We start from the raw sequence: 24,041 nt of genomic DNA, 5'->3' as shown, positions 1-24,041 counted from the left end.
ATAATTGATCTATTTTTTTTTTTTCTTAAATGGAAGCATTTCAATATCTATTTGGAATGACTATTTGTACTCCACATTTGTTAGTTCCAAGATTGATTTCATGTGTCTCATTGAAAATAGCCATCTCACCAACCACCACCCTCAATCCACCACCAAAAAACCACAAGGAAAAGAACAACACCAGTCATTGGCAATTAGTAATGGACCCAAAATTAAGTAGGGTGAGACTGAAAAGCCATCGTTCTGCCATCTGTTCTACGATTGATCGTCTTTTCCGATCATCATGTTCCTAGAAGGAATACTAATAATGCACACCAAAAATATCTCCCAAGTCGAAGCTTTCGGTCTTAGTAATATGATAGGACTTAAGCATGGTTTGAGAAAAAAAGAATTTTGTCTAAGAATATGGCTCGTGTGCCCACATAAAAGGAAGGGTGAAATAATTATCTCATCACCATAAAAGACAAAAATAATACATTACATTAAATAAAAGAGACTATAACATATATACACATTTCATGACAAAATGTAAGAATTTTCTGTAATTCCACGACCAGATCGATATATCGGCATGCAATAAAACCATGAATGAGACTGATCTCGTTGCCCACTCCACTCACTCGAATCGTTAGGAGTGAAAGCCAGAAGGTGCAATGGAACCCATCAAAAAAATTGAATGGACTGACGGGTACACAGTACATACCATATGCACATGCCCACGATTCACCAATACTTTTCCTTACCTTTTTGGATTCTAAGGCGGCCTGGTCACCACCTTTTACTTGTGTCGGTGACCTTCGTTCTCGTTCATCCTTCAGCATCGCACATGTGTTTTTTTTGTTTCGATGAAAAGAAAAGTTATATATTAAAGTAAGAGGAAAGTTGTACATCATATAAAAAAAGCGAGAGAGAGCGAAGGATGATCTTTATCATCTCTTCTTACTGCACAGTGCAGTATTGCATTGTGCGATATTACAGAAGTCATGTGGCACAGCAAACCCCACATGGTGTACATGGCCTTTGCACACGATACATTACTACACCGTACAGTAACAGGAGAGAATAAAAATTCGAGGGAATGAGTGTTGGTCTTGATAACATATTGGGTTAGGGAATGAAAGGCATTGGTCCATTGGTTATGTTGAAGGGAGATGGAAACACCAGAGAAATTGATTATGTTGAAGGGAGATGGATACCCCGGAGAAATTCGAAGTCAGTTTACCACCGCACATATTAAAATTACTACCTTTGTAGCGACTATAGGTAATAGACCGGATTATGTCCTTGTACAAGTACCGTTTAAGGTCTTCCAAGTTCATTCACATAGAATTCACTTATCGTCTTGTGAGTTGTCCGATGAATCCCACAACAGATTTTATTTGACTAGTCCTTAAGGACCTTGGATGGTATTTGTTCAAGGACATGATCCCCATTTCATAGTTAGTTTTTTTTATAGATCGCCAAATGTTTGTAAATTTAACCTTAAAAATCCAACTTTAGCAAGTGTAATGCACCATACGATGACCCGTAGTAACAAGCACACTGGGCAGTTGGGTGTGTGGTACACTCTCTGTCGCGCTACAAAGAAGCCCAACGCCTACTTAAGTGGGTTGGGATGGATAAAAAGTTTTTTAAAAATAAATTCTGTTCTATTCCTCCTACGTGGACATGACAAGGCGTATTTACTTTAATTACTCACAGACCCTTGGAGGTTTTCTTTTTCAGTAAACGCATGCACGCCGCTTGTCAACGGAGTTGTTGTTTTTTTTTAAAAACTTCTCAATTATACGTTGTAGTTGTCGCCATCACACCAATTAAAACTGCTGAATTAGAATCTTTTGTCATCGGGAAATGATAAAGACAGATTGAGTGAAGCCTCATGTTTGTGTGGAAACCCGTTATAGCCGGTGGAGAAGGGCCAACGGTCGGACCCATTACCCGTTATATCATGGGTTTCCCGCGATTATTGATAACCGGTTAATTCGCGGGAATTTTACCTTTTTTTTCCTTTCTCCAGCCGACGATTTGAGAGTTTGAGTCTCTCTTCTCTTCTTCTGATCATCTCTCTCTCTCTTTGAAAATTTAAAAATTATTCTTAATTTATCTGTAAAAGACATTTCTGATTTTCTAAATTAAAGCTCAATCGTCATCAACACTCCACCTTTTATAGAATTTTTATCTTTTTTCTCTTGTGGTGGAGGTTTGTTGCAGTAGGTATGCTGAATTGCTGATTACCTATGGCCGCAATTTCGTCTTTTTTTTAAAAAGATAATGTGTTTTATACATCAATTAACAAAACCAGACAAAAATTGAGGTAGATTTCAATTGTTCTCTACTGGGTTGTCTTTCTATACTTTCGAAATAACTGAGCTCATGGATGATGGATCATTCAAACATGAAATATACATGGACCGTTATTATCACAGTATGAAAAAGTTTTGTTAGGAATTGAATACATTTTGAACTTTGTCGTTTTTTGATTGTAATTTGCTAAGAGGAATTCCACGGAAAGACGCATGACCCATTTTCATAGCCTTTCTTGTGGAAGCCTCTCGTTTGTTCTTCTCATTTTGAGTCTCTTGGACGGAATTGATCGAAGTGCTCTTAATCTTGCAGATTTTGAAAGGTTTCCTTCAAGACCCAGGTGGGTTTTAGCCAAGAGGATTTGGAGATTGAATGTGTAAGAAAAGGTGGAAGAAGAATGACGGTTTTGGGGGGAGTAACAGAGAAGAAGGGTGAAATTAAGAACACCGTATTGGTTGGAATCCGAAAAGATAACATTAGCAGACAACTTATCAATTGGGCCCTTGTTAAAGTTGCAGAACCTGGGGACATCGTCGTGGCTGTCCACGTCTGTCGTGATCTCGGTAGAGCATGCCTTACTTTTCTTCGATTCCTTCTGTTTCCATCTTAATTTCGTATTCCTGGTCTCCTTAATTTCAGTTTTTTCATTCTGATTTCAAGTGATTAATCTTCTCAGATGTCAATTCAAAAGAAAACTCCTCAATGGATGATTATTTAGAAGTTTACAAAGGTTTATGCCATGTAAAGCAGGTCTGTAATTCCTTCCTTTCATATATATATATTTTTTTCCAGTATCGCGTCGTTTTCAAAATTTTTGTTTTTAATATGGGTTCCTTTCAAATTTTTGGGGTGTACTCTATATATGAAAAGTATTGATCACAAAGTCACACCACGGTTTCAGGTGACTCTTACAGGGAAGAACATACGGGGAAGTTCTGCTCGGAGGGCTTTGGTGAGAGAGGCAAAACATTGCAATGCCTCTGCATTAGTTGTTGGGATAAACTGGCAAAATCATCTGCGGTCAGTCGAGCTAAAAATCTAATCTTGTTAGAATTTGGTTTATAGAAATTCATCTCTAATTTCTTTGAACTCTGAAATCTTTTTCAGGGGTTGGTTTTCCATGGCTAAGTATTGCGCACATGGATTGCCTAAAACTATTGCAGTACTTGCTATAGACAACGGGAAGCTAATCTTCGAAAGGGGTTCTTCCACTAACCAGCTCCAAGGTTTAATGTCTATTATCCAGAGAGACCCTTTTGGTTTTTGGATTAATTAGTTTCCTGTAAATGTAATTTTTTTAATTTTTCAAATGTGAAGGATTCACAGGAGATCCAAGGCCAAGTTTGAGTATAGTTCAAAATGCCGACAATGTTCCAGAAATCAACAGCAGAGACTCCAATACTGATGATTCCAATCTTGAACTCAATTTCTCTGTTCAGAGCCATAAACAACAATCCAGGAATAGTAGCAGAGACTCGAGAGTTGATGTTTTAAGCATTGGTTCCTCGAACTCAATGTCTCAACTTATGAGAGAACAAACAGACGCAAAGCCTGGTTGGCCCCTTCTCCAAAAAACTGTTTCAATGAGTCCAGATAGTCCAAAAGACTCTGAAGCTAGAAAAATGTCAGTTGTTCAGTGGGTAATGAGCTTACCAGACCGGTCTTCGCCGCCAACACCTCAAGCCCAGATGGGTGATGACATGGATCAAACACAAAATTCTTTTGAAAGAGACATCAATAACCATGGAAGAAAGAGATATAATAAGAGCTTCTCAATGTCTGAGGAACTACAGAGAGAGTTGGAGATTCTCTTAAAGACAAATTCTTCCAGTTGTAGGTGGTTCAGCCATCAAGAACTGATGACTGCAACTTCTCAGTTCTCCTCAGGTTGCTTTGGTTTGTCATTCGGCTTAACCTTACCTATTTTGAGTCTAGTTTTCTTTCTAAAGATCTGCTCTGCTAACAGGTAATCTGATCGGAATGGGAGGGTGTAGCTCGGTATACAAGGGTTGTCTTTGGGATGGCAAGCATGTTGCAGTAAAGGTTATGAAGTCATCAAAAGAAGTATGGAAGGATTTTGCTTTGGAAATTGATATCTCATCTTCCCTGAACCACAAACACATCACAACTTTGATTGGTCTCTGCATCAAAGATAATTTTCTTATAGCAGTTTATGATTTCTTGTCCAAAGGAAATCTAGAGGAAAACCTACACGGTAAAGATTCTAATTTATATGACTTGCTTATTCTGTAGAAGACTACAATATTCAAAGTTGACACTTCATTTTGATATACTAAGGCAGATAATAAAGATAAATCCGTATTGTCATGGGAGGTGAGATTCAATGTGGCTGTTGGGGTTGCTGAGGCCCTAAATTACCTACACAAAGATTGTGCGCGACCTGTTATTCATAGAGATGTCAAGTCATCAAACATACTTCTCTCAGATGGCCTTGAGCCACAGGTGCATTTACCTCATCCCATGTTTGAGGTATTGAGTTCTTGAACATTTGAATTGTGACAAAAAAATATTGATTAGTGTCGTATTGTTCATCCATGACAGTTATCCGATTTTGGGCTAGCCATATGGGCACCAACAACATCACCTCATGTGACACACAGTGATGTAGTAGGGACATTTGGTTATCATGCTCCAGAATATTTCATGTATGGGAAGGTCAGTGACAAGATAGATGTTTACTCCTATGGTGTGGTTCTCCTTGAACTGATATCTGGAAGAAAGCCAATCATCACCGAATCTCCCAAGGGAAAAGAAAGCTTGGTCATGTGGGTAAGCATTTCTGACCTGGATTTATACAACAGCTTCATTTCTTGGTTCAATAAATTTTACAATTAACTGCTCTAAATCCAGGCAAAACCATTACTAGAAAGTGGAGACCTGAACGGCTTACTGGATCCGAATTTAACTGGGAAAGTCGATGAAGTTCAGATGCAGAGGATGGTTCTAGCTGCAGCCCTTTGCCTCACTAGATCATCTAGTCGACGTCCCAAAATGAACGAGGTACTAATGGCCAGAATTCAATGTTATCTTTGATTAGTTTATGTATTTAGGCCATGTGTTCAGTGTTACTAGTTAAGATATTCTTCCTAGTTCTACTCTATGAACTAATATTATAGACTTGATCTTCAACTTTAAATTGGGAACTGTTTAGCCTGTTTTAGGTCAGATCAGATCGAGAAACACCAGACCCGAATCAGATCTGGGTTCAAAATGTTCACTCAGTCTTCCAATCCAGATGACCATGTGGGTTAATCATGTTTCCTGGGAAGTTATTTCTAACTACCTCCAATAAAAGGGACTATAGGTGGTGAGCCTTTTGATCATAGGTGAGGGTGCCTGTAACTTTTGACATGGCCAACAATAACAGTATAGAGACCCATTGTTAGTTGCTACCAAGCTTAATGTAGACACAAAATGCAGTCTTGACTGTGACTGTAAACTGCAAAGGCTTTGAACTGTTTCCACCGACAATAATCCAATCAGCCAGCTGATCCAAAAGATAATTAGGAAAGTCTGGGGACTGAGCTTAATTCTCTTGCCCTGTTACTTAGGTTCAGAGAATGAAGACATACAGTTCATTTAAAATATTGTCCAAGGAAAGAAAATATTAAGAGGTTTTAGAAACTTTTACTAAACATCCCTTTCCCTTAAAGATATATATACAATTTACACACAAAAAAGAAAATAAATAATATATACAGAAAATAAATACATTATCTCGACTTGTTCATCACAGCTGATCTGATGTCTAATAAATATTTTAATTGGAACCCCTCCAATCTTATAACCATTAAATCCATTTTGATGGGACCTCTACTGAAGGCCATAGATCAATTGCCTAGGCTTCGAGCATTTTTTGCAGAAGATGATACAAGAGATAGCACTGTAGGAAAGGGAAACTGAACTTTCTTATAGCTGTTTCGTTTCTGAGGGAAACGGCACGGGAAGTTGATAAGAACTTAATTTTCTTTACATTAGATTGGTCAAGCAATGGTGAAAAATCAGAAGGGTAATGGAGGGAGTGAGATCTTTATATTAGATTGGTCAATCAAAGCTCATAAGACAATTGTTGTTTGTGTGATCCATGATCCAGATACTGAAGCTTCTAAGAGGTGAGAATGATGTTGAGGATTGGATGAACACCCTCAAAAGCGGTCCAAAAGAGTCAGATGATCATAATGATGATGACGAAGACGAAATTTATCCAGGTTCTAGTGCTGGGTTGCATCTTGGTGTTGCATTACTTAATGTGGATGATGATACATCGTTGAGTAGCATGGAGCAGAACAGCGACCAATCGTTGGAGGACTAATTGAAGGGATGATGGAGTCAATCGATCATTCAGCTTCGATTAGCTTCCCCCGGCTCACTTTTGCCTTTTCTTCTTCAATTATTTGAAGACAATTTTGCCGCCGATTTGGCACCACAGGACATGTAGTCTTGCTTTGTACAGTTGAGTGGGGAGAGTGTAGTCTGCCTTTGTACAGTTTGTGTGTAAAAGAGAGTTTTTTTTTTTTTTTTTGGGGGGGGGGGGGGGTAGTTAAAAGTGTTGAACCCAACTGTAGTGTGAATTGAACTGTAAGTCTGAGATTGCAGATGTTATAAACAGGGCTGAACCCCAAGTTCTTCACAACTTTGAGGAGCTCGGTGTTGTAATCTGCCATGGGATCATGGGCTGATCCAGTTTACAAAAACAAAAAATGTATAAGAAATAGGAGCAATAGTGTCATTAGACAAATGACAATGTGCTTCTTCTTTATATGTCAATTTCTTCTCTTCCTTCACTCAAAAACTTCTTTCTTCTTGTTTTGGGAAGGGGATCTCTACTCTACAGAGAGTAAAAAGGTATCTACTCTTCATATATGTTTAAGCCCAAATTGAGTTGGCCATGTCCATATATTCTTAACATGGTAGACCATGTGGTTAATCCCAGAGAGAGGGGGGAGAGGAGAGGAGGGGTGAACCTTCTCATCTAAGGTTGGTTTGACCAAAACTGCTCTCCTTTATAATTTGACATTTTGACCATTAGTAGATAGGAACAATGAGTCAAATATGGTAGTCTATCCAAATTGTATGACCCATATATGTGTTCATTCCCTTTTGTTTTTCAATGAATTTGACTATTCTTCAAATAAAATGTCAAGGACTATTGATACATATATAAGTCATGGGAAAAAGAATGCTGCTCGGCAGCGCCCCCTTTGCCGTCTCACATGGGAGCAGTGAAATAATCATCTTACATGCTTGTATGTAAGGGTGTCAAACGGTTTGGTTTTGATTTTACGATGCGGTTCCGGTTCGGTGCACATTTTGCAAGGTAGAAATTAAAATCGCACCGGATAAGAATCACCAAAAATCAGAATCATTTTATATGCGATGTGGTTTTAGCGGTTTCTATTCAATTTTTATCATCTAGTTTACATGCGGTTTGTATTACCGGTTTCACCTTTGTACCCTTTAATTTTATCTTCCATATCCTTGTTATGTGGGAGAAATTATATTGTTTCATACTATACACATCTAACTCTAGGCAAAGTTCACTTAGACATGCTAGTTGCAATGATAATTTTAAGTGATTATTCAAGGCCGCAAAGTACCACAAGAGAAATCAACCTGAAGACATCACCAATCCATACCCCACTCAATTCATTAATAAAGTCCACTAAGACATGTTTATACTAAAAACCTTCTGTCCCTTCATAAATTTAGCACTCAAACTGAAATTCTTAAAAATCTCAATGAGGAGTCCTAATATTTTTGAGTGCTTAATCCCATTCTTAAACAAATAAGAATATTCTTAATTTCGGTTTTCTACCCGGTTTCTATTCTGTTAACCGACGGTTTTCCGATTTTGAATTGAACCAAACCGATAATAGAACCTATGAAATCAGAATCGCATCGTTTTTATACTACGCGGTTCAGTTCAATCGTAAACGGTTGGTTCCGGTTCCGACAATCGGTTTCAATTCCATTTTGACACCCTTACCTGTATGTGTGCTCCCATTGACCCCATATCAACGTAGGGGCCATGCAGCCTGGTAGCAAACCCCTTCTAATAACTCATATTGGTCTATAGGATTTTAAGAAACCACACATTCTCTCACTGAATTTCATAAAAGAAAAAAAGGGAGAATGTTCTCTATGTCAAGGGCGCAGGCTACACCAAAACACATGGGGGTGGGTTCAATGACCACCCTGCCCCCCTGAGAGGCAGGTCCATGTGCCTGGGCACAGCCTGCACTGTGGCACAGAGAACATGAGCCCAAGAAAAAAACTTTAACTTGGTAAATGTCTCCTAGGAGAAGAATTTCAATTTCCTAGTAAAAAACACAAAAGAAATTTATTAAAGTGAAATTTTATTTTTGGGAAGCGAAGCTGTTTCTTGCTTGGTCACGGAGGCTACGCGGCAAGCAAAAGCCAATGAAGACCCCTATCAATTCTATCAATAGGTGGTAGAGAAGTAATTTCATAGGGAAAAAAGAGAAATAGAGAGCAGATGCTAGCGGAGGCGGAAAATAATCCTCTCCAATTCCCTAAAGATATACAGTGCGGCAGTGCTAGGTGGAGATGTCGACAATTGTAGCTTGGACATCCAACGGTCCGAATTCACTGACTTATGTTGAGCTTGGACCGTTGACTGTCCAAGCTACCAGGTGCCGACATCTCCACCTAACACTGCGGCACTGCACAGCTTTAAGAATTGGAGATGATTAACTTCTATTGCTTTATTTTGGCATTTGAAGGTGTTAAGTCTGTTGGAGCTTGCACAAATTGTTTAGGATAGGGCCTATTGGCCACTAAAAATGTTCATGAATTTTTTTTTTTGGTAACAAAAGTTCAAGAATCAATACATCGTGGGAAACACAATTGGAACTAGGAATAAATTTAGAGGGTTGGTTTTTTCCATTTTTTTACTGAGAGGATTATCTTTTTCTTCTTCTCATATTTTTTTTTTGGTCTATCCTACTGTAGGCCCAAAGGCCAACTAGAAGCTAAGGGGGAAGGCTAAGACAAGCCCACAATCTATAACTAACCGGGTCGATACCTTGACCTCCTTGGGGGGCATGCACTCAACTTGCAATGCCTCCAACCAACCGAGCTAGCGGTTGTTTGTTAACTTATGAGAAAAGACTCTTCGAGCTTAAGGTGTACACTATGCCTTCTCACATGTATTATAATAAAATATTAAAAAAAAAAATAGGCGAGTCTAAAAGGTCACTACCGATCCTAATTTGATACAGCAAATTCACACCTAAAACCCTAGAATCATTGTATTTTTGGATCTAAGAACCAATTCTAGGGTTCCTGGTACCGATTTCAGCCAATTCACATCCGATCCAAATTAGATTCAACTAGGGCTGATTCCGTCCCCATTCCATCTTTTCAAACCTTGGATAGTAGCATATAAGAGGGGAAGAAGATAAAGGGTAAGACTCCTCTAAGCGCTAGCTTGATAAAACATTTCTTAATAATTACTTCATTTCCATGTGAATTGATTCCAATTCAAATTAATGGATATCTAAGAAATGTGGATTGATGACCACATATCGGTTTTCATGACCTAATTCAATACAGGGACGCTGTTCTCAGTGACGCAGCGTAGGCTGCACCCAGGCACATGGGAGTGGGTGCACTAACCACCCTGCCCCCTGAGTGATAAACCCATGTGCTTGGACACAGCCTACGTTGCAATACAGAGAACATTCTCCCTTCAATATAACCCCCTACTGTGTATTGGGAAGAATTTTTCAAAACCTAAATTAGACTACTTTGGGAGTCAAATTAGACTGAAACTTCACAAACGACCTTGGAAGCCGCCCTACAACATAAATAATGATTTTGGAAAAATTCATTAGGATTAATGATGCCAGAAACAAGAACTTCTCTCTTTCTCACCCTCTCGACTTCCCCAAAGGCACCTTCCGTTCCTTCGTGTTCTGATTGTCCTCTCCTTACTATATCATTTTCATCCACCACGGTTGAAAAAGAAAAAACCTTCCCTTGCTTGATTGGAAGAAAGCAACAACATCTAGCTTTGGTCTTTCTAGATAGATCTTTGGATTAAATAAGAAGAAAGAAGATACAAGCTAAATACAGGGGTTCGCCAACTGCAAGTCTTCAACAGACAAATATTATAGCTAGCATTTCCTCCATGGCTAGAAAATGTAACACAAGATAGACCGTGTTTTTCATTTACAATTGAGGTAGAACCCTAAATTTCCTCTTCTCATTCTATGGTTTAGATATGTCCAATTGGCAAGACCCATGTGAAAAATCAAAGCCAACGAATCCACATCAATTGTGCCAAAATAAAAAATAGAAAAACAATTACTTCTTTTCCATTTCTTTTGTTTTTTTTTTCGCTAAATTTTCTTTTTGTTAACTCAACTGTATTGGCAAAAGTATAATGTTTCACACCAAATTTGCTCTCACATGTATATTTCAAGTTTCAGTTGAGCTTTCTCCAAGGAAAATCTGTGCCACAACACACGCATGGGCATGGGAAAATGAGAGCAGCCGACATTCCAGCAGCAACCTCTTCTACTACCCAGCTATATCTGGGCAAAGCAAGGGAAGAATGAAGTAGAGAGTCCACATCCTTGTCATCTTCGATATTTCCGGGCTCTTCTAAGCTCTTTTAACATTCACAATGCCTATGTGAACAGCTTTCAGAGAGAACTAGACTCAGAAAGGAACTGCATATGGCAACACATAGATATCAGCCTCAGGCAAGTAACAGGCTTGTGGCCAGATACTAGTGCTTCCTTCACATACTCCGTCATTGCTTGGTTTAAATCTTTTTGGCTCAGACTCTGATTTAGAGACTGTCTCAAAGAGCCATTCTTGATCATCGAAATCAGTACCATTATTCTCAATAGGAGGTGGAACCCAGTTTTCAATCAAATCTCTATATAGAGATTCTATCTTCTTTAGTTTACTGCCAGATTTACGAGCACTTTCCACAATCTCCGGAGCTTGTACATCTGTTCTTCCTGAGGTAGAACAAATCTGCTCTTCACTGGGCTTTGGATCGTTTGCAAATCTCTCTTGCACAACAGTAGTAGTCCTTGAGGTAGAGCAATGCTGCACTTCACTAATTTTTGGACAAATTTCATACTTTCCATGCAAATTTGATCGGGGCAACTCCTGGTTGCTGAGTATTTCTTTATCCTTCTGTTTCAAACTCTCTTGCACAATAGTAGTAGTCCTTGAGGTAGAGCAATGCTGCACTTCACTAATTTTTGGACAAATTTCATACTTTCCATGCAAATTTGATCGGGGCAACTTCTGGTTGCTGAGTATTTCTTTATCCTTCTGTTTCAAACTCTCTAGCCTACCAATGGGAGTCCTTCCAGAAGTAGAAAATTGCTGCTCCCTTCCGGAGGTAGAACAATGCTTCTCTTCACCAAGTCTCTGAGGAATTTCACACTTCCCTTGCAAAATGTGATCAGCCCTGACAGAATTTGGACGGGGCAGCTCTTTGCTGGGGAGTATTTCCTGATCCTTCTGCTTCAAACGGATGCGAAAAATGCTCCCTTTGTGATTAAAATTTAAAATGCATCAGTGCCTGTAAGAAGCTAACAAGCCCAACAAGCACAGTTATCTATTCCCTAAAGAGGGATATAAAGAGATACACAAACTCACCATGATTAGAATGGCTGCCATCAGATGGCGAGCTATGCCTTTTCCTCTTGTGGCTGTTCTGGGTGCTGTCAGTAGAGTCATACAAGTTCTGGGAACTGATAGGCTGCCCATGTTCTTCAGTGAGGCTGCTTTTCTCCAATTGTTCAGCTTCCTCTTCTATTCTTTTCGGATGATCTCCTACCCCATGTTCTACCTTGCCCCTTTCATTCTTGTGCTTCTTCTCATGTTTCTGTTTTTTATCGTCAACACCTCTGTTCTCCCTGGCTTTATCCCTCTCTCTCTCCTTCTCTTTCTTCTCCCTCTTCTTCTCTTTCTTCTTTTCCTTTTTGGCCTTCTCTATTTTTTTCTGGAGCTTCAGAGGACCAGAATAACTGTTAATTCAAGAATAAACTAGCAGAGCAGAGGAAACCCCAGAAAAAAAGAAAGCCCAAATCTCACACAAATGTGGGATTTTAGAAAGATCCAACTTAGAATACATCCCAATAATTTGACATGCAAATAAGTCAGATAGCAGAAAAGTTTTTCTATCAAAGTATCCTTGTGCAAGGCTAAAAATAATTTAGTTTCAGCCTAAGAAAGGGGCACACACAGATCACACAATCCATGGGGCACCTTGGAGAGAGAGAACTGGACCTCGCAAGACAGTTACTTCTGTTTCTGTAGCTATTTCCACAGCATAATTACTGAAACTTTGAGTAAATAATTTCTACTACGTGAAAAACAACTTTCTCATCTGTCCCGATATAGAATCATTAACATCAACCCTACAGCAACCGGCCTAAACCTCTAAATCCTAAGCAGGAAGACCAATCTGATAGGCAGCACTAAGCCACTAAATACGTCTCACAAAGACCAACATAGAGGCACAAGTCTTGACAGAAAGGGAAGATTGACCAATTTGATGAAGCAATTGCCAATAGGAAGTATTTGTAAGTGACCAAGGAAGGAATAGACTATTAGGATAAATGATATGGACCAACAAAAGTTGCAAAAGATTTTAGAATTTGCTCCTAATAGCAGAAGTAAAAAATATGAGCATCTAGCTCTGGAAAGTAGGCAATGTATGTAAGATACTTCTGAGAGAAAAGTATTTCAGAACCATTGTAAAGTATATTAAACAACACGCATCTAATGCACAAAATAAATAAATATGAGAACACTAATTCATCAATAAAGAAAACTGAAGGCCTAGATCTCTTTCTGATTAAATCAAAGAAACGATGCTGAACATATCAGAGACGAATGGCAACCCCAGAAATTGACTTGAGCAAATGGCTTGCTACATCCAGAATATCTGACCATCTTTGCATACACATTATTGCAAAGGAAGCAAGGCAACAAGACACAAGGGATCCCACTTGAACATCAAATAAGCAAAAGAGAAAGGGAGAGATATGACAATGGACAATAACAGTCAGGGAGTTCCGAAGCTTTCTCTGATTTGCAGGAGGGGGGGGGGGGGGAAGGGAATAAAGACTTGACATGGATAAGGTACACTAGTAACATAAGGAGCAACATCAATAGCAGCCCAACTGCAAATTCTACACAAGAAATTCCACGACATACACAGCATGCTTATACAACCACAATCGTATGTAATTAATAACTGTTTCTTTTATCGAGTAATTAGCATGTTCATGCTCATCAAGATAGCACCTTCTAACTTTTAACATTATAACAAACAAAACAACAAGTGTTTCTCTATTTTTTTTCTGAAATTGCATCTTCTCACCCAGAAGTTGCAGGCAGCAAGCAGCTCTCTTCGTATTACCAAAAAATAAAAAAGCAAGCAGCTCTCTGGAATGACTAATTCTCTGAACCCTGATTATAATACCATATTCATAACATTATAAAGTGATGGCATTATTAGGAGGAGCTCCAGAGTTTAAGTTTCAGTTCCCATTAGACTATACTAGTAAACCATTGAATGGGATCAAGTTCAGTTACTGTCTTTACTCTCCAGCCTTCAGCCATAAAGAAAATAATGTCAATAATGGAACAAAGTAGCTCTACTCTTCCAGAATAGCCGACTAGGTTGGTTCCTATAACGCTGTAACTATAACATCTTCCAGGTAGCTAAGCACTGCATACATGAACGAAACCATCTAGAACATTGATCAATAGTCCAAGCTTCAACAAGCACACACTCGATTACAGCTGAAAACCGAAATCTCCCATGGTACAAAAACCCTTTCAACAGATTGACACCACTATTCACGCAGCCAAATGACTACTTACAGAAAACTATGATAACCCTTAAAGGGAAATTATTATTTTGTACACTTTATGATCGGGGAACCAAAAACATAAAAACTAAGAACAGATCCTTCATCCGAAGTGTTTTCTTAATATTTATATAGGTACAAAAGTATCCATCTAACATCTTCATAACAGATCATCCAATCCATCATACGTTGTTTACACAAAGAATCTATACAATAGTACAGAAAGAGACCCAAATTCGATTCTGATCACTTTTTTCGAACCGAAGAAAGTAGTCGAGCATAAACGCAAAAATAAGCATGGCCATGAATGCTCAACAAACCTTAATCGAATTAATCAGGGCTTCGTCCAGGCCACCACTCTTTCTCTCATATCCCGGAGGAGGATAAGGAAAGCATCTAGACATCCTTGACAAGGAGATCAACACGGTAAATAACCAAAACCAGAGATCGTCTGCTACAACCCAATAGATCTCCAACCTACGCAAACAGTCACCACTAATCACAAAATCTAGGGTTTAATGCTCAATATTGCGATCCGATCTCGAAATACACCAAAGATATGTTTAAGGTCGAGGCCTGCAAAGAAACCCTGCAGCGTATACGAAACCTAGGGTTACGAATTCCAGAACAGAGGACAGCTCCGAAAGTCGAAAGAGGTTTCTGACTCTTTAAGCGGCGAAGAGGGGTATATATAGGTGCTAGAAGTCTTGAATTAGTTCTAACTTCTAAGCGTCTATCTTACGTCATACAACCTGATTGGTTGGCCACTGTAAGATGATATCAGGAAATGCGTTGCGCGTGCAATTGAGGAAATGACTGGGCGTGCGGAGTACCTTAACATTTCCAAAATAAAAACCCAATTTTCCTCATGCATCAACGAAGGTCATCCATCCTTCATTGGGTATGGATGGGTGTGGAATACTCAAAATACCCACCAAGGTCACTCTTTCAAGATGGATTCAAATTGACTCCTCATGTGCTCTTTGTGAAACTGGTGTTGAATCATCATGATACATGTTTTTATCTTGTGATTGGGTCAAACACATTTGGGCAGGAAGTCCTTTGGGATTAAGAACTGATTTTTTGGATTTGGAGAACTTTAAGTCTGTCTACTTCCTCTTTTTTCTTTATTTTAAGACGGATAAACCCATGCTCCAGTGGTTTTTCAGTGTCTTTTTCATTACTTGTTATTTCATCTGGACGGTTAGAAACAAGGCTGTTATGGCCTTAAAGCAACCTGATCCAGATTGGGTACTGAAAAATGTTCACAAATGGATTTCGGATCTACAGATCTCCCCCCCCCCCAACCATTCTATCCCGGATTGTAAACGATATTGGTGATGTTGTGACTTTATCTCCTTCATCTTTCCACATACCCCCTCTTACTTCTCTTGTTTTAATATGTGCAGGATACTCTACCACTGGACTAACCACAGCAGGGTGGTCCTATGTCTTTTTGATAAATGGCAGACTAAAGTTTTTTGATATAGGAATGCTTCCTAACACTGCAGAACTTGTAGCAGTTTTTTTTGCGATCCACTCTGGATGCGATCGTGTGGCCTGCATTGGGTTGAAGATTAAAGAAGTGTGGGTCGATCATTCTTTGATAGCTAATACTCTTCCATCTCCTACCAAATGCCCATTGCCATGGTTTTTGTTCAAAGACTTTCTATACATATCTAACCGTACCTAAGATGTAAAGTTCACTACAGATGGTAATAGGTTCCGTCTAACCATAGTTAAAAATATGGCTAGAAACACTTGCTCAGACAAAGTTGGAAATGATGTAAATTAATTTCCTCTAGTTTATAAAGTTTTTTCTTTTCATTAAAAAAAAAAAAAGAAACATGGTTCTAAGTATCGGTATCGTATCGCCTGATAATGTATCGGTTTTGATAATCACCAATATCGATATCGTGTTGATACCATATCGGTAACACAATACGGATAAGAGATAAAATGGTCAGAAAACTCATTTTTTAAGAAATTTCAGTTTGTCTGACACAATCGATCCAAGCCGATACTATATCGATATTGTATTGATTTTGCGTGTTGCCAATACCCGTTCCGATACTGTGCACTAAAACCATGGGAAGTAATGATGACCTTAGATTTCGACATAAACCTTGGAGAATTTTTTATTTTTTTTGATAAGCCCTTGGATGTTGATCAAACAAAGAGTAGTTGTAGATCAGCTAACTTAGTTGTTACTTGGTTAATGCTTTTCCTCGTGCTGCCAGTAGTGCTTCCTTTCTATCTTAATTGACTTAAGGATAGAGGAATAGAGGAATAGAGGAAGGTAGTCACAGGTCAATTAGCTTAATTTTTACTTGATTATTGCTATTTTCTTACTTTCTTAAGTGCCTCCCTTCTGTTTCAACTGAACTTTTCTTGAATTCTAACTCAATCCATCTCTTCCCTTAGTAAAATAGAATTTTTATCTTTTCAAGTGCAGTGCATTGTCCAATACACCTAGTGGCACATCGGACAGTGCACCAAAAAAGAAAAGTGATGGATTTTTATCTTCTCAAGTGTTGTGCACCGCTTGATGCACCACGTACGTAGATGCACTGGACAATGCATCGCATTTGAAACGATAAGTATCTGTCAAAATAGCGAAGGTAGATTGGTAGTATTGCAGTAATAAGTTAACCAGCTAAACCATATGCTTCAGCACTGTGTATGATTTGGTGATTTGGCATTTTGAAATATATAAACAAGGAAACCTTGAGACATACAATCTGTTAAATTTGTTGAACAATCATAAATGGAAATTTTCTTCTTGTTTTTCTTATCGTTCCCTAACATTCAATAATCTGATTTTTTTTTATTTCATAAAATTTTAATTACTAAAGTATCATAGAACGCCTACTTTGTTAGTGCAAGTAATACGTGCACTTATAATTTAGCCACGTGGAGGGTCCATTTGAACAATCTGAAGTGTTGATTTGCTAAGGTCGCATGTCAAATTTTAGAAGTTCAACTCAAACATTTTGCCATGGTTTGCTAGGATCACATCGAATTTTAGGGTTTAATTCACCACATTGCCAACTTGTGTTTTTTGAACCATTGAGTTGTTATTTTTCATTTCACTCTTACTCTGGCTTATTTTGTTTAATAATTTATGGTCATGGTTTTTGCCACATATAAGAGTCCATTTGTAATGAATTTTACATATGTATAAGAGTTCATGAACTCTAACTAGGGCTAAAATTTGAGCACCAAATATGCTTCTAATTGATAGTTATAACCTGTTCATGTTGGCTATTGTAGAGACCTCATTTTGTCACCTCGGATCATGTCGGTCATACACGATCAATCACACGTTCGGAGTCAGCTGGTTCAAAGACAAGTACTAGTGATCTAAGATCTCGTCCACTAGACGAAGAATCGGGAAACGGAAGCCTTATCTGAAGGCTATCTCGTAAAGAGCCACCTCGTCTGGACGAATAAAACAAGTCATCTCTCGAAGCTTCAGGGCTCGGAGTCGGTTGCTTTTAGGATCCCATACCTCACCCGAAGCTCCGTCAGGTCGGACTCGGAGACGGTACTCTCCATAGCCCCGACGCTACCTTCGACAGGGTCGGGGACCTCAGAAGATGATCCCACTGACCCATCTCCCTTCATCTTCCGAAGACTCGTCTTCGTCCGAGGACGATCCTAAATCCCCTTCACGATCCTCAGAGGTAGACTGAGTAGGATGGACAGACTGTTGAGGTAGAGGACCTCGGCGTCATCGAAAGGATGGGGATCCACCATCCCGGGCTCATCCGAGCCCGAGCCCAAGCCCAGAAGGTCCACCACGGGCGACAATACTATAAATTCTTGACTCGGGCTCGCGGCATTTCGCAGCTTGGCGAAAACTTCCTCTTTTGACCCACTACTGACCGACATGACTAAGGGTTAGAGGACTTACTGATGCCGAGGTTGAGAACAAAGATGGCGGGGGAGGTTGTCGAAGGGAGCAAGCTTAGACGCGTTCAGATGCCGAAGGAAGAAAGCAGGAAAAGCTGACGAGATCGAGCGCAAGAAGAGCCGAAGTGCTTGAAAGTCCGAGAACTCTGAGTTACTAGAGTGCTCTGAAAACGCAAACAAGAGCTAATGAGGAATAGTACTCACCTATTTATAATGGCTGAGGAGTAGCCGAAACGCCAGGATCCAACGGTCTAGAATAAAGCTGCATAAAAAGTAAATTAATGAAGTAATTAGTTACCTTTAGCCAGCTACAATATTGTACGCAATCACTGCACTTAATTATATAAGGGTGGGTACGTAATCATGCAACTACTCATTTGAATTGGCTTTATTATTAATTACCTTGGATTGCTTGGGTAGACCAATTTAAGTTATTGTAACTCAAATCCAATGATTCCAAGTCATGCAAGTTAACTAATTCTGCACCGAATTGAAAGGGTCCTTGAGCTACATGAATGAAGTATTAATTGTTGGGTTTATATTTTAGGAGAAAAAAATATTGTTATGAATTTCAATGTACACATACCTTCCATAGCAAGGGATCCTTCCAGATCATAATTCTTACTGAGGGACAGAGTCCTCAAAGATGTCAGTACACCCAAAAATGGAAGGATGCTGTTGTTAAAACCATTTAAACTTAAGTTTAGAACCTTCGACTTTCCCAATCCAACCAAACTTGTGGGGCCTACAAAAGCATATTATATGGGTAAACATGTCAATGGATTAGGTAGGCAAGTATTTTGTTATAACATAACTTTTTTTTTATATTCTACTTTCTTTAAGAAGTGATTGAACATGTGAAGCCAAGTACAGAGAGAGAGTGATTAGAGCCTGTTGTTATTCCCATATTTATGATTAGGGTGCACGTTCTCTGTCCAGGGGCGCATCTGGGTGCATGCGCCTAGACACATCTGGGTTTTGCTTGCCTTCAGTAACAACTATAAAACTGTTTCACCATCCAATAATTTGAACACTATGTGACTCTGGTGATTGACTAAAAAATTGGTGGAGATGGCTGATGAGGGGTGATTCAACAATGGTCTGTTATGTGCCCAATGGGATCCACTCTAGTGTATGGACGTTAGATTGAACCAGCCTAGTATGGGATGGGTTAAAGGCTTTGATTTAACGTGTTCCATCAACTTTGAAGCTTTTGGCGTATCAGTCAAGTACTTAACATTTGGTATCAGAGTTGGACACCACATCAGGGGTTCGAATCACGGAAAGGGTTATCTGGAGTAGAGTGAAAACCGTCAAGAAAGGGCTATCAACAGCCAGGCAAAAACCCTGGAGCAGATTGGAGCCGTTTGGAATGAACTACCTACCGCTAGAGTAAAAGCTGCCTAGAGTGAGAGTCGCCAAGGATGACAACTACGGAAACATGGTGGTCTGTTATGTGTTCAATAGAGCCCACTCTAGTGTATGGGCGCTAGATTGGACCAGCCTAGTATAAAATAAATTAAAGGCTTTGATTTAACGCGTTCCATCAGCTTCGAAGGTTTTGACGTATCAATCAAGTACCTAACACGGTCACTATGAGATTAACATTATTCTTGTATAAGCGTCTTAATTCTTATATATATATATATGATGGCTGTACGTGAAGACAAAAGACAGGATTATGGATCATAATTTCTTTCGCCTGAAGAATATTCTACCAAATTTATGATCCAAAATAGTATAATTGAACAGTACAACCATAGCTTATTAAAGCAGCGAAGATGGATGGTCCAACCCACTCTTACCTTGGCTTGTTTGCGAAGAGGAGGCTCTGAGAGAATTATGACTGAGATCCATTGATTTAAAATTATGGAATGTGGATACAACTTCTACACTCAAGAAAGGTAAGCAAGAAATAATTGTTGGTGGGGCCTAGCCCAATGCCCAAGTCAAGGCAGAAGCTAAACCGCCCAAAAGCTGTGAGTCCGTGAGAGAAAAACGAGAGAGAGAAAGAAAAAGAAAAAGAAAAAGCAAGAGAAGGAGGAGGAGAAAGAAAAGAGCAAGGAGATTGGGTTTGGTCTTGAAGCTTTGGTGTTTCTACTACAACTTGGAGAACTCTTCAAAGCAGAGAGACTTTATGAGAGGTGGTGTTTGTGGTGAGAACTTGGTTTGGTTTCTTGTGAGGTAATCCCTATTGTATTGTCTCCAATTGCTTGTACATCTCAAGTTTGGGTGAAAACTTGAGAGAATCATTGTACTCCTATTTTTCTCATGGTGGATTGGTGCAATATTTACACCGTGATTTTTTTCCCTCTACACTGGAGGGCTTTTCCACATAAAATTCTTGGTGTTGATTGTGTAATTGCTTGCTTGCAATTTTATTTTTGTTATTTGCTTGGTAATTTTACATTGAATTATTGCTTTCTCAATACACACTAGACAAGTGAGTTTGAATAATCCCAACAATAATGCCATGTAGACGTACTGGTCTCCAAGAGGACACAAATATCGATCCTTTAAGCTTAGCTCTTCATGCTCAATTGATTTCAATTAATATGTATCTAAGGTGCTTCCATATAAAGACATGCATGCATGAAAAGGGGGTTGGCCGAGGATAATTGAGGGATAATTAATAATGCCTAACAAGGGTACTCACTCACTAATCATGTAGCTAGGCTTATTAATAATGTTACCTTAGATTCTTTCGAAGGAGCAATTGAAGTTATTGCCACTCAAATCCAACGACTGTTAGTCATGCAAATTAGCTAATTCTGCACTAAGAAAGGAAAACAGTACGTTCAAGAATCCTAATGTTATTATAACTAGGAAAAAAGATTTGCACAAAAGTTAGTCCAAAAATGAAATTAAGTGCAAACTCCCTCATATCATATATCGCTATTCATGTGAAAAGGTGATATGTTATAAATACCCTTCCCTCTATTGTCAGATTCCAAAATGATTGAGTTCCTCATTCGCCCAAAATTGCACTCGGGCAGTACGTGTTGGGAGGATCAGAATACTCGCCAATGAGGAGATCACCCAATGGTTGTCACAAATTAATTAATTAATTACCATGTAGAAAGACATACCTTCCAAAAAAAGTGCTCCTTTGAAACAATTATGATCGAGGGCAACAAAAGCAAATATATTTTGATTAATTATTAGGGGAAAGTTTTCATATACGGTCATGTAAACTGTGTATGTGAGAGGGTGGGAGTTTCAAGGCATTAATTAATGAGTGGGGATTTATAACTTTTCCAACTCTTTGGGAGAGACCCTCTCACATACACAGCCGTGTAAGAAAATTTTTCCCTAATTATTATTTTGAGCAACACTCACTACATTAGCTAAAGCAGTGAAGATGCTCCAAGCCTAGCCTACCTCTCTTAATTTACCTTGGTTTATTTGTGAAGAAGCCCTGAGAGAATTACCACTCAAATCCAATGATTGCAAGTTATGTAGACTAGATATAAATTATGCACCCAATAATAAGGAAAAATAGTAAGGAATAATATAATATAATTAATCCATGTTGACACATTTAATAATCGAATAGTCCCGTTGTGAGGTCCTAGCGTGTCGGGTGCCTAACTGGACCGACAGATTCAAGGCCTGACCTAATCCGACCCATTTAAGATTTCTTGAAATTCTCATTCTACACTAAGATACATTTTCTATTGGTTTCGGTATTAATATCAAAATCGATGGGCCATATCAGGTTGGATTGGATCATTTTACGTACTAAAATACTAGTATTTTTTTTGTGTTAAAGCATTTTATACGGATCTGGCCGATACTGTTACACCCGCACCCCGGATCATAATTAATTATTATTTCTTCCCCGTGACGTGTGGTTATCACTGCCACGTATGCTGGTGAGCTGTTCTCACCGGTGGTCAAACTGGCTACAAAATTATTGACCATGATGCGGTTTTACTTGGAGGAAACTATTCGGGTCATGGGGACAAACCATGACAAGGAAATAGTAAGTTCTAGCCCTTAAGTTTATTTATTTATCCTTTTCCTCGATGCCCTCGTGCGGGTCAAGATTTGGACAGCCCGGCTATTTTAGTTGAGTTGGGAATATTCCATTTGTGGGTCCCACTTATTTAAGGGAGCGTGTGATGGGCTTATAATCCCATGGTGGATGGACCCATCCCCAAGTGGGTTCTTTTCTATTTGAAACCTATGGGCAGGCCCATTTAGTTAAGAGGCCCATTTGACTCTATTTGACCCATCTAACTTAGAGTACCCATTTAACTTGGGTGACCCATTTAACTTAAACTACCCATTTAGCCTAATGACCCATTTAACTTGGATCCACCCATTTAACTCTTGACCCATTTAACTTAAACTATCCATTTAGCTATTTGACCCATTTAACTTAGAGGATCCAAGGTCCATTTTCTTTAAATAAGACAAAGGGGGGGGGGGGAGAAGCATTCATTTCATTTCTTCTCCCATCTAACCTAAATCGTGGAGGAGAGAAAGAGGAGAGAAAGGAGAAAGGAGAAAGAAGAAAGAAGAAAGAAGGAAGAAGGAAGGAGAGAAGGAGGAAGAAGGGTGGAGAAACTTGGTTGGAGGTTGGAAGAGCACTTCTTGGAGCCTCAACATGGAGCCTTCTATATTGGGGGTGGGTAAGCCATTCAATCCCATCTCTTTTCTTCTATTTTGGGTTTTGGGGTTTGGGAAATGGGAGAAATTCGACCTAGGGTTCTCTTGGAACCCAAGGAATCGATGGAACCTCTAAACCTAGACTATGGTGGAGTTATTTCACTCCATTACAAGCCCTAAGCCTAAGTAATCTCTTTCCATTTAAGAAATTTAAGGTTTCTACCATATTATGTCCTAATTTAGGTTCTCTTTGTTTTCTCTTAAATCCATGGGATTACATGGACCTAATGAGGTCTTAGAACCCTAATGGACCTAGGAGGAAGTTTTTGAAGCCTCCCTACCTTTAAACCCCTTGGAAAATGAATCCCTAGTGAGAAACCCTTCAATTTTCGGTTCGCAGTATGTGGTTTTACACTCGGATTGATGTTCGAAACCACATCCGCATCCGACCTTGACTAAAACTATCCTAAGCCCCTGGTTAGCTAGGATTTACATGTGGTTTGACTGCAAGAAACCACCACCGAAATTACCTTCCCGAGAAGGATTCTGTGAAGGTCGGATTTACACTGGATTCGCTTTTACAAACCACATCCGCATCCGACCTTGACAAAAATTGTCCTGAGCCCCCGTGAAGCTCGGATTTACACTCGGATTCAGTTTTCTAAACCACATCTCGCATCCGACCTTGACTAAAACTGTCCCGAACCCCGGTTTCCTAGGATTTACATGTGGTTGCGAATTTGGGCATGAAACCACTCCCGCAACCACTTCGTCTCAAACCTTATACTTAAGTGTTTATGGGAGACCTTTGGGGATCCGTTCCTTTCGCTCGTTAACCTTATTCCACTCCTTGTATAGGTTAATATATTCACTTTTGTGGCTTATTGCTTGATCGAGGCGACAACCGATAATCGTGGTGCTTGCGATACGTTGTGAGTGGGTTTGGTTGTTTGGGCTTGATATTATTATTGCATTGTATATTATGTCATCATTATAAATTATTAAGCATGCTTGCGATATTGCATACTTTTATATATGAATGTTATGATGTTAATTGGAGATGCTTTACTTTGATGGGTCTCGAGTGCGGTGGGTGCGTGTTAAACCCCGGATAATATATATATTTATGAAGAAATTATGTTGAATGTCATGTTGAATCGTATGCGCCGTGCCGTGGTGTAACCGGGCACTAAACCGGATGAAAAGTTGATGCGCCGGATTACCTCTCGGGACGATAGGACTTGCATGTAGCGTGGCTAGGATTTTACACCCTTATGCTACGACCCTTACCAACAGGGGTTTAGGTGTTGGGTAATC

General features: G+C 39.2%; 2 protein-coding genes across 4 annotated transcripts; one reads left to right on the top strand and one right to left on the bottom strand.

Annotated features, from left to right (window-relative positions):
* Positions 1 to 2,195: 2,195 nt before the first annotated feature.
* LOC122662107 (receptor-like serine/threonine-protein kinase ALE2) lies at positions 2,196 to 7,085 on the top strand. 3 transcript variants are annotated; one of them, XM_043857666.1, is made up of 11 exons: positions 2,196 to 2,214; positions 2,617 to 2,867; positions 2,981 to 3,054; positions 3,206 to 3,324; positions 3,412 to 3,530; positions 3,622 to 4,191; positions 4,271 to 4,519; positions 4,607 to 4,767; positions 4,867 to 5,094; positions 5,176 to 5,325; positions 6,419 to 7,085. In XM_043857666.1, exons 2-11 carry the CDS (start codon positions 2,702 to 2,704, stop codon positions 6,635 to 6,637), a joined length of 2,055 nt encoding a protein of 684 aa, XP_043713601.1. In that variant the 5' UTR covers positions 2,196 to 2,214; positions 2,617 to 2,701; the 3' UTR covers positions 6,638 to 7,085. The 3 variants fall into 3 exon arrangements, with proteins under 3 accessions (XP_043713601.1, XP_043713602.1, XP_043713600.1); XM_043857667.1 differs by lacking the exon at positions 2,196 to 2,214 and having other exon boundaries at positions 2,464 to 2,867; positions 3,206 to 3,320; positions 3,408 to 3,530; XM_043857665.1 differs by lacking the exon at positions 2,196 to 2,214 and having other exon boundaries at positions 2,464 to 2,867.
* Positions 7,086 to 10,973: 3,888 nt separating this feature from the next.
* LOC122662108 (glutamic acid-rich protein-like) lies at positions 10,974 to 14,843 on the bottom strand. The gene is made up of 3 exons (XM_043857668.1): positions 14,516 to 14,843; positions 11,971 to 12,322; positions 10,974 to 11,861 (listed from the first exon to the last, which is right to left on the bottom strand). Exons 1-3 carry the CDS (start codon positions 14,597 to 14,599, stop codon positions 11,011 to 11,013), a joined length of 1,287 nt encoding a protein of 428 aa, XP_043713603.1. The 5' UTR covers positions 14,600 to 14,843; the 3' UTR covers positions 10,974 to 11,010.
* Positions 14,844 to 24,041: the final 9,198 nt, after the last annotated feature.

Source organism: Telopea speciosissima, chromosome 5 (genome assembly GCF_018873765.1).
Source record: "Telopea speciosissima isolate NSW1024214 ecotype Mountain lineage chromosome 5, Tspe_v1, whole genome shotgun sequence".
NCBI lineage: Eukaryota > Viridiplantae > Streptophyta > Magnoliopsida > Proteales > Proteaceae > Telopea > Telopea speciosissima.
This window is presented reverse-complemented; position numbering and strand designations above follow the sequence as displayed.

Bases quoted from the DNA above. Each gene is read 5' to 3' on its own strand.
- LOC122662108 (XM_043857668.1), bottom strand. From the start codon at position 14,599: ATGTCTAGATGCTTTCCTTATCCTCCTCCGGGATATGAGAGAAAGAGT. The intron at 12,323-14,515 runs GTTTGTTGAGCA...GGTCCTCTGAAG, and splicing joins CCCTGATTAATTCGATTAAG to CTCCAGAAAAAAATAGAGAA. The intron at 11,862-11,970 runs GTGAGTTTGTGT...TTAATCACAAAG, and splicing joins TGGCAGCCATTCTAATCATG to GGAGCATTTTTCGCATCCGT.
- LOC122662107 (XM_043857666.1), top strand. From the start codon at position 2,702: ATGACGGTTTTGGGGGGAGTAACAGAGAAGAAGGGTGAAATTAAGAAC. The intron at 4,192-4,270 runs GTTGCTTTGGTT...CTCTGCTAACAG, and splicing joins AACTTCTCAGTTCTCCTCAG to GTAATCTGATCGGAATGGGA. The intron at 4,768-4,866 runs GTGCATTTACCT...CATCCATGACAG, and splicing joins CAGATGGCCTTGAGCCACAG to TTATCCGATTTTGGGCTAGC.